Source organism: Macrobrachium nipponense, chromosome 32 (assembly GCF_015104395.2).
Source record: "Macrobrachium nipponense isolate FS-2020 chromosome 32, ASM1510439v2, whole genome shotgun sequence".
Classification (NCBI taxonomy): Eukaryota; Metazoa; Arthropoda; class Malacostraca; order Decapoda; family Palaemonidae; genus Macrobrachium; species Macrobrachium nipponense.
This window is the reverse complement of record NC_061094.1, coordinates 16,601,344-16,615,342: the sequence shown is the minus strand read 5'-3', so window position 1 is coordinate 16,615,342 and position 13,999 is coordinate 16,601,344. Positions and strand designations below refer to the sequence as shown.

The 13,999-nt window shown below is 38.3% G+C and overlaps 1 protein-coding gene across 1 annotated transcript in view; it reads left to right on the top strand.

Annotated features, from left to right (window-relative positions):
* Positions 1–13,999, top strand: part of LOC135207245 (chromobox protein homolog 8-like) — a 153,044-nt gene that overhangs the window by 105,281 nt on the left and 33,764 nt on the right. The window contains exons 4-5 of the mRNA XM_064238881.1: positions 3,628–3,691; positions 12,817–13,467. Of these exons, the coding sequence (XP_064094951.1) occupies positions 3,628–3,691; positions 12,817–13,467 (715 nt within the window). The remainder of the gene's footprint in view (positions 1–3,627; positions 3,692–12,816; positions 13,468–13,999) is intronic.

The window sequence follows — 13,999 nt, the reverse complement described above, 5'->3', positions numbered from 1 at the left end:
GGGGCACTCCTCACTTAGATCTGTTCGCCACATTCCTTTCCAAAAGGCTGGAAGTCTTTTGTTCAGTGGTGGAAGACCCAAGAGCTCTCGTGGTCGACGCTTTTCCTCTGCTAGACTGGTCTCATGTGGACGTGTACGCTTTCCCCCCTTTCAAAATCCTGGGACAAGTGTTGAGAAAGTTCGTAGCGTCCAACGGGACAAGGATGACCCTGATAGCCCCGTTTTGGCCAGCACAAGATTGGTTTGCAGAGGTGCTGGAGTGGACAGTAGACTTCCCAAGATCCCTTCCAAAAAGGATGGATCTTCTCAGACAGCCACACTTCAAGAGGTTTCATCAAAACCTCCCCGCTCTCGCTCTGACTGCCTTTCGACTATCGAAAGACTTGTCAGAGCGAGGGGTTTTTCTCGCGAAGCTGCAAGCGCTATCGCTAGAGCCCGCAGAGCTTCCACTAGACGAGTCTATCAGTCGAAGTGGGAGGTATTCAGAAGGTGGTGTAAGTCTAAGAAGTTGTCCTCCTCCAGTACCTCTATAACCGAAATCGCTGATTTCCTTTTGTTCTTGAGAGAGGTCTCTCACTTGTCTGTATCGACGATCAAAGGATACAGGAGCATGCTTTCGGCAGTCTTCAGAAACAGAGGCCTAGAGATTGCTGAGAATAAAGATCTGCACGACTTGATTAGATCGTTTGAAACGACAAAATCTAAGGAACTAACTCCTCCCAGCTGGAACCTGGATGTAGTTCTCAAGTTCCTTTCGTCTGACAGATTTGAGCCTCCCCATGTAGCTTCGTTCAGGGATATAACAAGGAAATGCTTGTTTCTCCTATCTTTGGCGACAGCCAAAAGAATTGGGGAACTTCATGCCCTGGAAGATGAAGTCGGCTTTAACAAAGACTCTGCCTTCTGCTCGTTTAGAACTTTTTCTAGCGAAAAATGAAAACCCATCGAATCCCTGGCCCAAGAGATTCGAGATCAAAGGCTTATCGAGTCTAGTAGGGAGAGAAACAGAAAGGTCTCTTTGCCCGGTAAGAGCCTTGAAGTTCTTCTTACAAAGAAAGAAACAATTGGGAGGCTCTAGACAAAGTCTTTGGTGTTCGATTAAGGACCCCACAAGAATCATGTCTAAGAACGCATTAGCTTTCTTCATTAGGAGCGTCATTACAGATGCTCACAAGTTCTGTCCTGACGACTCTTTTCCGCTTTTAAGAGTAAAAGCCCATGAAGTTAGAGCAGTGGCGACGTCTCTCTCTTTTCAGAAGAATATGTCGTTAAAGAAAATCATTGATACGACATATTGGAGGTGCAATTCGGTATTTGCATCTCACTATCTTAAAGACGTTCGCGTGACCTACGAGAAATGTTTTTCTCTGGGACCTTTTGTATCGGCGGATACTATACTGGGTACGGGAGCAAACACCAATCCTTAACTGTGTACATACCTTCTACTAGATATGTTCTAGATTTCTGCTGACAAAGAGGGCTCGGTGCTGCACTGGCGGCCAGTCACTGTTGTTCAGTAAGGAACTCTTGTGATATCTTTTAGAGGAGTATTAAAATTTTTTTTTGAGAATTTTTGTATGAATGCGTTTTCGTTTCGAGTTATGGGTTGTTTGTAATGAGTTCGGGGATAACTCAGAACAATTCTATATACTAACATGGTGGTTAGGATCAGGTGGTCGGGATTGGTTATGCTCCTTCACAAGGTGTGTTGTCATAGAAGTGGTCCAGTACCCATTGACAAAGTCCTTTTAGGCTCTGCCGAGTAAGCGGTTCATATACCCATCGACAGACCCACAAGAACTCTAGCCATAGATCTAATATCTCGCTAAAGTCTTGAGGTGATGCAGACTACCGGGCTACAGCCACGAAGTCTACCACCTATCAGGTAGGAACCAAGGTTTTTCTTTTATACCTACAACATATGTTGTTTACCTGTCTATTCCATATTAGCTGTCTCTGACCCTCCACCAAAGGGTGCCAATCAGCTAAGTATATATCTGACAGGTAAGTTCATTGTATGAAAATGATATTGTTATAATACAATAAAGTTTCATACATACTTAACCTGGCATATCTATACGATTTTAATGGCCACCCAGCCTCCCCGCAGGAGACAGGTGGAAGAGAGAAAATATGATAGAAAACGGGAATGGTTCCTAGTCCTGCCGCCCAGGGCAGGCAGGTAGATCACCTGACCTACCGGTAGCGAGTGGCGCGAAATTTGAATTTCTGTCGGGGACGACGGAGTCTTAGCTAAGTATATATCTGCCAGGTAAGTATGTATGAAACTTTATTGTATTATAACAATATCATTTTTCCTAAATAATTCTTTTGGTAATAAATATCCATCAGCTGATTCTCAACATACGTAAACAGAAGACAAAAATAGACTTTTATTACTGTATTTTGCCGTTTATACATTAATATTATAATAGGGTACTGTAATCATTACAGTAAATCATTTTTTTATCACAAATATTTTCATTTATGAGATAGATATATTAATAGTTTATTGCATCAGCCATATCATGAAAAAATGGGAATTATTAGCTAATATACTTATGTTTGCAGATCTGATGAAGGGGAAATTAAAATTAGGAAAGAATTTATACAAGATTTATGACATTGTAGAGACATAAAACTTAAACACACACACAAACAAAGTGAGCAAGGGAGCCGTTTCAAGGACAATTCCCTTCTACTACTACTAATAGGAGCAGGCAGTGTGTTTGTGATAGTTGTAAGTTGTAGTAAGTACTTGTGTATCATCAATCAGCATAGGCTAGAATGGATCAATCAATAGTGAGTACCCATACAATAGTTTAAGGTTTATTAGGTGTTTGAACTAGTACTAAAATGGGCAGTTAGCCTATAAGAATTTTTATAGGTAGGACATCTTTGGTGTTTCAACGTTGAAGTAGGCAGTTAGTGTATAGCCTAGGTGTTTTTTGATGGGTGTGATAACGCGGATATTTGCTTGCCACGGGTGGTTGTGGTCCCCATCCCCCACGATTACAGAGACCCCATTGTTTTCTAATTTAGTTTCTTAGTTTTAGATGTCTGAACCTTAGACTAGGCTATGTTAGCAACTGTTAACATGGCCTAGGCTTATTGCCAGAATCAAAACTTGAATATTACAAGGGGTATATGCTGAAATCCTAATACATATACGTATGCCATAAAATATGGGATCGAACTTTACATGGAGTCCAATATTACACAAGTATACTACATATATGGGTACTTACTTTGAATTTTAATATTCCCTTTCTTTAAATGAGTGCATGTGAAAACATGAGTTAATGTATTTAATATACATTTGCGTTGCAGTATAAAACCATATGCCTTTGTGCAGTTTTTAATTAAGCATACTATTGTGATTCATCACCACACCGAATTTCCTATTTGGTCCCAATGCTTGCCAAGAACTGGTATTTCATCCTAATCCTTTGTACCAGCCCCATGAGAGCTGACAGTCAGCTCCGTGGTCTGGTTAAACTATTTTTAATAATAATAATTCATTTTGAGTACTACTAGGTAGGTTTCATGGTACCAGAGGAAACATTTGTTCAGAGATGATCATAATTAGTACTATTTAATTAATATATACCATTACCTTTTTTCCAGTCAACGAGAAGCTGGAGGAGGTGCTAAGCGTGGACCCAAACCTAAACACAGAAGAGAAACACGGGTAAGACATACTAAAGTACAGGCTTTAATGTGCTTTTTTTTTTCTTGTTGAGATTAATAGGGTGCTAGATTGGTGATTTTGCCATTTAAGTGACAACGAAATAGATGAAATGAAGTTAGTATGAAATGCAATTCATGAGAGTTCAGTTTTGTGTATGTAACTTCTATGTAATTATATAACTATCGTTTCTAATGATAGTTACTATTGATGATTTGAAAATTGTTGTCGGTTACCAGTTGTGATGCAAATTGTTGAAGTACTATTTATTGTTGGTAGCTTTTCACTTGGGTTTTTGTCAAGAGAGCAAGTTTTCCTCACGATTGGACTTACTTTTTTCTAGTTTTGGACTTTGAGAATTTTTCCCGACTTTGATGATTTCTGATGCTCGTTCGTCATCAACTCTATTGCAGCAAAGGATTTAATATGAGATTGACTTCATTAAAGTACCGTATATACTCATGTAACGTGATCTCATGTATCATGCGACCCCTAAATTTTCACCCTAAAATAATGATGTGATATGTATCTCGTGTAACATGCGAGTTCAATTTTTGAGACCAAATTATAATAGGCTAACCTCTTTTCCTCCTGTTTATTCATCCCATTTTCTAGTTAGGCTAACCCCTTTTCCTCCATCTCGTTATCTATCCCATCTTCTAGTTGAGTTAAAAAGAGTAAAAAGAGAAAGCTAAAAGTATCATCAGTAATGTTATACTTGTTGTCAAAACACATTCAGCCAAAAACAGCTGATTTGCTATGAGCAACCAAATGCGATATTACAGTGGTTTGCTTGCATGTCAACCATCGTACGATAGTAAAATGGCTGTAGTTATGTTACAAATGATGCTAAATAGAATAGGACTGATATATTTTTACATTACTAATATATCCTCATTTGCTATGGAGAAAAGATAGGCAAGGGCATATACTGTTAAATTTAAGCTGCTTTTTATAGCTGAAGCTGAGGAAAGAAAGTTTGTATACTATCGTACATCGGCAACATGGAAACTTCGGTATAACACCATCAAACTCAACTGTAAACAAAATTTGAGAGATGTGTTTTAATCAAAACTATTTGGCATGAAAGAACACATTTTTCTGTGTTCATTCCGATAAAAGATAAATATGTAAAGCTCTTAGTATTCTGATGAAATCAAATGAAAATATAGAACGCAATCTGTTTATCTTTTTTACGCAATAAACATGCCCTCAGCGCCATCTACTAACGACAAAAATAACTTTCGTTCACAACGATACAAATTAAAGTGATATTTTGACTTGAAAACACTTTGTGTAACATAAAATAACCTTGTCCCATATCAGTAGATTATCTTGAGATTCATTTACGCTAACTAGAAGCAAGAAAAGCGCTCTGATTTGACTCCAATACAGCAAAATAAACTTACCTTGCCCTTGTCCTCAACTGATTTCCAAACTAAAACACTCATTTCTATTTTTGCATTTTATAATACAACAATAGTAATATGAAAATACATACAACAATTTTGGTTTTAGGAAGTAAAGCATAACTTTTCAAAAGGTCCATGGAAAAGATGCATATTCATTATGTGTGTATTTTATCAAGCGATACTAGTATGTGAATATTACATATACTAATTTTATATCTCATATATGATGCAACCCCCTTAAAATTAGCTCCAAAATTAGGTGTTCAAAAGTCGTATGATATGCGAGCATATATGGTACGTTATACACGCTATTTGCACTTTATGCAAGGGTCAGGTTTGTTAATCATTATTAACATATGAGGAATGTGTTGACTGGGATACTAAATACCAATGGGAAGTTCTGTCTTCTCATTTAAATAATTTGGAAAGGGATTGAAAGAGAAAGGCAAATTGTAGGCATGATAAGATGACTGGTAGTCAGGATAGTAGTGTTGACCTACCTGTCTCTGTACCTGTTATGTCTCCTATTCCTTCCCCAGTCTTAACACCTCAACCTTTATCTCACACCCCCCAATGCCATTGCCAGCTTGGATTCGAATTTATAGTAAAAATTTGATCATAAATTAAATATTGTGGAGTCTATGGCTCGATTAGGGTCATCGTTCAAAGCCCCAATGTAGAAGGTAAGCAAGCAAGGTGTTGATACTGCAAATGAAATGTTAGTGGAGGACCTGGCTATTCTTCCTGCTGATTCTCCTAGGCAACGGTCCCTGGCACACTCCCCTGAACTTGGGAGAAGCCATACTAGAAGCCGAAGGGAGGTCAGCGGAGTCGGCCCCTCAAACATACCTGTTGTAATTTTCCAGGGCGTCTCAGACAGCCGTTGGAAAGGCATCTTTATGGAGATGTAAAAGCTTTCATCTAGTTTGGAAGCGTCCAGTCCAGAGAATAGGCACCAGTGGTGTTTTAAGAATAAGTCTAGGCCGTTGAAGAGGCCATCATCAGAAGTGCCCACTACCCCTCAGGTGCCTCCTAAGAAGTCTGCAGCAGAGGCATTCCTTTGGTGCAGGATTAACTGTCCTGCAGTTTCTGGGATTCTCCAGAACAATTTTCTTCAGCTTGTGAGGACGAGAGAAGACGTTTTAAAGAAGCTAAGAGAGCTTCCTCTAACAAACATAAAAGTGTTAGCATGTCTGATACAGTGACATCTGAGCACACATTGGCCCCACTATTAGTGATGCAAAAAAAAAAAAGTTTTGAATGGTGTTTTTTTAGGGGTAAATTTTTTTTTTTTTTAAGATATCTTTAGATTTATTTATTTACTTTATTTGAAAAAAAAAAACCTTTTCCTTAACAAATCAACACATGGTTATCATTTAAACTCTATACATGTGAATAACACATCTATAAAGTGTATGAAAGAAATTAAAATCTAATAAAAAGTAGTTGTATGATGTTAGGCTTATTCCTAAAACAAACAAATTTAAAGGTGAATACGATAGGAATTAAACGACATTCAGTGGTGGTCTTCATAAGGAAGGCTTCAAGAGTGGGGAGTCTGTCCTTCCGTTGAGCCCTGACCTATACTTGTATTTTGATGCCTCAAACCTAGGTTGGGAGCTCATATAGGGAACAGGGAGATGTCGGGAATGTGGCCAGAAGAGTTCAGAAGTTCCCAGATAGATGTAGAGGAGTTAAAGGCGTTTTTTCTAGGTCTGCGAGCCTTTTCCCCCTAATTTGAGGGAAAGCCATTACAATACACTCCGACAATTCAACAGCTCTGTCATATGTTGGGAAATGAGGGGGAACACATTCCTTTTCCCTTTTTCAAGTGACTCAGGAACTTCTCCTTTGGGCAGAAAAGAATCAGGTGCCGTTGCTGACCCACTTTATCCAAGGAATGATGAATGTCCTAGCGGATGACCTAAGTCACTAGAATCAGGTCCTTCAAACAGAGTGGACTTTGGATCAGAGAGTGTGCAAGGATCTTTGGAGGCTATGGGGTCAACCTTCAGTAGACCTCTGCGACTTTGAAAAACCAGACTCCCAAGACTCTGTTCTCCGTTCCCGGACCCTCTCACCTGGAGGACGGATGCGATGCTACAAGACTGGACTGATTTGGATGTCTACGCCTTCCCTCCCTCTTCCCTCCCTTCAGTATTATCAGGGGGGTCATAAACAAGTTAGATTCTCAGCAGAACGAAACAATGACTCTAGTGGCCCCCTTGTTGCCAGGGAAAGAGTGGTTCCCAGACTAGATGCATCTATTACTCAATTTCCTCAGACTCTTATGTCAAAAACAATGTCTTCTCAAGAGAACCCCATTTTCAGAAGTTCCATCGAGTATTGTTTGCTCTGGCTCTGACAGGGTACAAACTGTCAGTACAGACTGTCAAGTGCCTCATTAAATCGAAAGGGTTTGCTAAAGCAATTGCAAAGGTTATTGCCCAATGCAGATGACCTGCATCTAATAAATTATACCAATCTAAGTTGTCTACTTTCAGAGAGTGGGGTTCCCTTCTGAAACTACAGTAAGTCAAATAGCTAACTTCCTTCTGTACTTGAGGAAGTCCGGTAAGTTTTCGACATCTACGATCAAGGTCATAGAGCTATGCTTAACCCTTAAACGCTTATTGGACGTATTATACATCGACTAAAATTGTCTGTCGGGTACTAATCGGACGTACGGTACGTCAACTACAAAATTTTTTTTTTAATTTTCGCGGAAAAATAGTTATAGGCCTAGTTTGCCAAAAATTTGAAATCACGCGCCTTTAGGGATGCTGGGAGTTCATGAAACGAGCTGTTGTTTTGTTTATAAGCGTTACCCAGGCGTGCATGCGCGAATTTCTTTCTTCTCGCACTAAAAAGCACCAGCGACGCATCTCAGAAATTCTTTGGTCACTTTGTCGTAATTTTTGCACTGTTTTATATTAGCCGTTTCATAGAGTTTTATATATGAAAATGTGTGCAATTCCATGTAGAATACAACAATAAACAACCCATGGTTGTAGCTCTTATCAGTTTGAAATATTTTCATATAAATCATGTTAGGTGCCAAAATTTCAACGTTCAGTCAACTTTGACTCGACTGAAATGGTTGAAAAACGCAATTGTAAGCTAAAATTCTTACATTCTAGTAATATTCAATCATTTACCTTCATTTTGCAACAAATAGGAAGTCTCTAGCTCAATATTTTGATTTATGGTGAATTTTTGAAAAAAACTTTTTCCTTATGTCCGCACGGTAATTCTGCCAAAAATCTCAAGTTTTATATATGAAAATATGCACAATTTCATGTAGAATATAGCATAAGATAACTCATGGTTGTAGCTTTTATCAGTTTTGAAATATTTTCATGTAAATCACGAGAAATAGAAAAAATTCGACCTTTGGTCAACTTTAACTTGACCGAAATGGTTGAAAACTGCAATTGTAAGCTAAAACACTTACAGTCTAGTACTATTCTATCAGTTACCTTCATTTTGCAACAAACAGGAAGTCTCAAGCACAATATTTCAATTTATGGTGAATTTTTGAAAAAAAAACTTTTTGCGTCTGCACGTTACGAATTCATGTATCATTTTGTGATAATATTTTGTCTGTGTTGCTTTGATCGTTTTACAATTTGTTATATAGTACTAAAATCATCGCCATTTAGTGTACAATACAACAACAAAATATTAACTCATTAGCTTTAACCGTTTTGCTCACAGTGCGATTTGTATACAATTATATATGAAAATTTTTTTCATGCTGTCATATATTCCAATATTTATATATGATAATGATATTTTTTTCCATTTCTGATGGTTGCATACTAAACTTCAGGCAATGACCAAAAAAAAGAGCCAAAAATGAACTCTTACTCTTAAAAACTATGCATGCTCTGATTTTTTTAAATAACTTTTTTTTTTTCGCTTTGGCGCTAACTCCCGAACGCCGCCGGCATACGACAGACACGGTAAATACCAGCTCGGTGTTTAAGGGTTAATTCAGTTTTCAAGCATAGAGGATTAGATTTGTCATCAAATCAAGATTTAAGTGACGCTATTAAATCTTTTGATGTCACGAAACAAGTGAGTTATGATGCCATTTCTTGGAATTTAGACATGGTACTGGAATGGATTTCAGGTTCGCCTTTCAAACCTAATCAGTCAGTTTCTCTGAGGGACCTAACAAGGAAAACCATCTTCTTAGTGGTTTTGGCAACAGTATTGCATGTTATCAAAATCCAAGCTATAGATAAAAGGATCGGATTTTCATTGGGATGCGGTATGTTCTTTCTCTCTGGGATTTCTGGCTAAAAATGAGGATGCGTCTAATCTGTGTCCGTGCTCGTTCACCATCATGAATTTGACGGATAATATCAGGCCTGAGGAAGAGGAAAGCTGGTTATTTGTCGTAAGAAATGTGATTTCAGAAGTGCATGCTAAAATCCAAGAAGACAAATTGGTCGCAGTGAAGGTCAAGCTCATGAAGTGAGAACAGTCACAACTTCCCTCTCATTCAGACTTAACATCTCATTTACTAAACTTGTGCAAGTAACATTCTGGAATTGTAGATCAATATTTGCTTCACACTACCAGAAGGATATGGAAACTCTTCGAGAACTGCAACACATTTGTACCGATATCTGTTGCTGGCATGGTTTTGGGAGAGGAGGCATAGGGAATAGACTTCCCTTTGCTTATTTTTGCCTTGAATAAACTATGATGTTTGTTGGGAAGCCTGGAGGCACATTTGTGGCTAGAGTGCCCACCAGTTCCTTTTTAATGGTTGGGTTGTGATAGTCTTTTATGGCTATGGTGTAGTGTGTTTTTTTTGCCCAGGGCAATGGCACCTTTTTTAGCTTTGCGAGCCATGGTTGTACTTCCTTGCTACAAAGTCCCCACTCTTAGAGACGACTCTGGGCTAGACAGCCACATACTCTACAGGTCAAGTGGAGCACTGACCAGAGGCAAAAAGTATCTGCAGTGCTCACTTGCCAGATAAGGAAACAACAAGCATTTTTATTTAATACTGGCAGTCTTTTATTTCAATTTTATTACACTATACACAATGAATTGAGATAGTTTGTCCATGATTCCCACCCCTTTTAATGTGGAATTATCTATATACAGTGGTCCCCCATATTCGCGGGGGATGCGCACCAGACCCCCCCCCCCCCTGTGAATAGTTAGAACCTGTGAATAGTTGGAACCCCTATAAAATGCTTAAAACCTCCTATTTTGTTAGTTAAAACTCAAGAAAAACCCACTAAAAATTATTATACCTGTTTTTTTTAATAGTTTTGCCACAAAAAGTGCATTTTATGATGAAATTGAAAAAAAAAAAACAGGCATTTGTTGATATTTCTCATAGAAAAATACCACGAATAGGCGAATTTTCCGCAAATAATGCAGGGAAATGTTCCCGAGAGAAATCCACGAATGTATGAGTCTGCGAATCCAGAAAATGCAAATATGGTGGGTCCACTGTAATTTCTGGATAAGTTTCATATACAAAAATTATATTTTTATAGTAAAATAAGGTTTTTATATATTACTACTTAACCCGTAATAATATGATCAGAGCCCACCAGCCTTCCTTTGCATGGACATTAGAGCACAAAACGATTTGAAGCTCTTTGCCAGGTTGTTACCTATATATAAGTCCTGGTAGTCGGCAGAGCATTCCAACTACACCATAGCCGGATCTAGCAATACAGTTGTAATGATAATTGCTTTTTTAGCAAAGAAAGATAAAGGAAAGGAAAACGCATCTTCGAGAAGTTCTACAGCACGGAGGCATTTGCGCATGTGTTGGAGGTGCCTGTTCTCATGATGGTTCTAGAATCGGCAGGAGTGTTGTGGAACTTGACAGGCGCCGACGTGACATGAGAAACGCCACGATTTCTGATGCAATACCTTGTCTAGATTATTCTTAGAAGTTCTGGTAATCGCGGGAGTCTGTGACGCTCGCCGTAGGGCCCGCCCCCAGAATGCCACATAAATACGACGGACGAAGTAGGAGAAGGCAGATCAGTTAGTCACAGAGTAAGAGGTCATCAGTTAGTCACAGAGTAAGAGATCATCAGTTAGTCACACAGAGTAAGAGATCGTCAGTAAGAGCCACAGATCAGATTATCAGTGAGAGATCAGCAGCAGAGATCATCAGAGAGAGATAAGAGAAGAAGGAACCAACGAAGGATCAGAGAGAAAAAGGCGCTCGAGAATTGGTCGAATTCTGGTCGAGTCGTCTTCAGGAGTGGACGACCGAGTTATCTCGACGTTGAGGAAGACTTCAGAGAAGAAACATTCTGCTTGAGGTTTTGGGGAGTTCCTGCCCTTCAAGTATCAAGAGTAGACATTATTTTCTGCAATACGGAGGCAAGAAGGCGTCTACAATTAGAGCTCTCCTTTTGTGAAGCCATCGCTTCGAGTTGCAAAACTGGTCGGCAAGTACTTTCATTACCTCACTGTTCCCCCAGTTCATGCAGTGTAAGATTTTACCTTTTTTATGTAAATAGGAGACACCATTCTGCATTTATCTTTGTTAGTAAGCTTGTAAATAAACCTTTGTTGTGTTAGTGTTTCTTTTTATATTCGTATCCCCAGTTTCAACTGTTAGTGTTGAATTCTTTTTGTTTATCATTATAACGAACTTGGAGCGGACCTCTCACGGTTCGTAACAACCATGAATTTTCAATTGTTAGGCTGCCGTAGGAAGGAAGCTGTTAGCTATGTGATTACTGAGTAAGTATATACAAAACCGTATTTTACTTTTAAAATATAATTTTTTATAACTCACTGTTAATTTTTTTATTTATTCTGGTTTTCTAATACATAATAACTGATCTCTTTATGTATTTCTCTTTACCTTCTGTTACTTCTTTTGAATGAATGCCACATTCTTTGAAGTTTGAATTTAGGTCAGTGGCCTCTGTGTGCTTGTTCAATGAATGAATGCCACATTCTTTTAAGTTTGAATTTAGGTCAGTGGCCTCTGTGTGCTTGTTCAATGAATGAATGCCACATTCTTTTAAGTTTGAATTTAGGTCAGTGGCCTCTGTGTGCTTGTTCAATGAATGAATGCCACATTCTTTTAAGTTTGAATTTAGGTCAGTGGCCTCTGTGTGCTTGTTCAATAAAATTGGATTTGTCTTCTGAATGATGATGATAACAATAGTAAGATGGAACGCCTTGTCCTTGCAACCTATGGTCCAAGTAGCGTGATGCATCACCCCATGGTTAGGATGCAGCAACATGGGAAACCATATCTCAGTATTTATAAATTAAATAGTTTAGAACTTTAGAACTTATTATAATTTTTAACCCATTTCACCAACATTTCACATCTGGTAAGATTAAACCCATTTGAAAGATTTTTTTTTTTAGCGAAATGATTAAATTTTTTTTGTTTTTTTCAATGACATTTGAAATATTTAGTTATATAAGATCAGTTTTAGTATTAAGATTTCAACGTGTTTGAAGTTATTGTAAGGCCTTTTTACCATATTATTTATGTAGAGCAGTAAACAGAAGGATTTGGTATTTCAATTTTGTTAATAGAAAATGACTAAAAACAAACTTATCACAGATTGATTGTGTGGGCTAAAGCTGATTTATACGTATGTCATTTGTTCTTAATAAAGATTTTCACTTTAAATCTGACTGGCCTAATGTAACATCTTTTTAGTAATTGCATCTCATAAGTTTTTTTACTTTCAACAGGAGAGCACGAGACTTGGTCTTCATGGGTCAACAATAGAGAGAGATGTTGTGCGTAGCGGAAGTAGTAGTAGCAGTCGATTAGAGTTAGACACCGGAACAGAAGAAGAAGAAGATTATGACGAACCTGATGTTGAAACTGCCACCACTACAGTGTCTTCATCAGTTACAACTTTAACCACAACCACTACAAGTCCAGCTTCTTCACCCATACAGAATGCAAACAAACGAAAAGCAGAGCAACCTGTCCGTGATATTAAAACTGGAGGCTCAAATGCCAAAGACAGTCCTGAAAGCCCTCCGCCAAAGTTCTCCAGGCTCAGTTCCCCTAAGTCCCCATCTCTATGTAGAGAAGACCAGCACAAGTCACCGAAGACCCCACAGTCAGGAGGTACTCCTTCATCCCCTACATCTCCATCTTCTCAAATGCCAAAATACCCAAAGAGTCCACCTCCAAGTGTACCAAATTCTAACAGCTTAGACACAGGGCTAGTGAAAGTCAATATCGAGAATCCTAACTCTCCAAACTGCCAGAAAATACCACATCTGAATGGTGATACTGAAGAGGCAAACCCTTTCATTATCAAAGAGGATATGAAAGAAGACCATGAGGTGGGAGTGTTAGAGGAGGAAGAAGAAGAAGAGGAGGAAGAGGTTTGTATATACAGTACTGCATTTTATATGAATTTCTTTATTCACCAGAATTTATTATTGGGTAGTAATCATTTATACTAAAACATTGTTCAAATAAGAATATTGAACAGGCATTGGTTAGTTATTCTGGTGTTATCAACTTAGTACTTTGTGCTTGTGTGAAAGTTAAGGTTAAATACTTTGTGCTTGTGTGAAAGTCAAAGTTAAGGAGAAATGATAGAAAGTCATCATACACAAATGCTCTGTCCCTGCACTTGTTCCAGGGTTGTAAAAACTTGATTGGGAGTGGTTATTGGCATTTGCATCTTACATAAAAATTACAAAACCTTGTGCAGTTGGATAGAATACATAATCTAGTATACTGAGAGAAATGTTTCTGAACCAGTATAAAAATTCTGAAATCTTGATTTCCTTAGTCAGGCAGGAGGACAAAATAGTCTGAAAAGTGTAAAAATTTATGGGATAGTTTAGTTGGAACTGTCTATCGACCCATCCCATTTGGTTGGTTTTAGTGTCTATACTTTACCCTTCA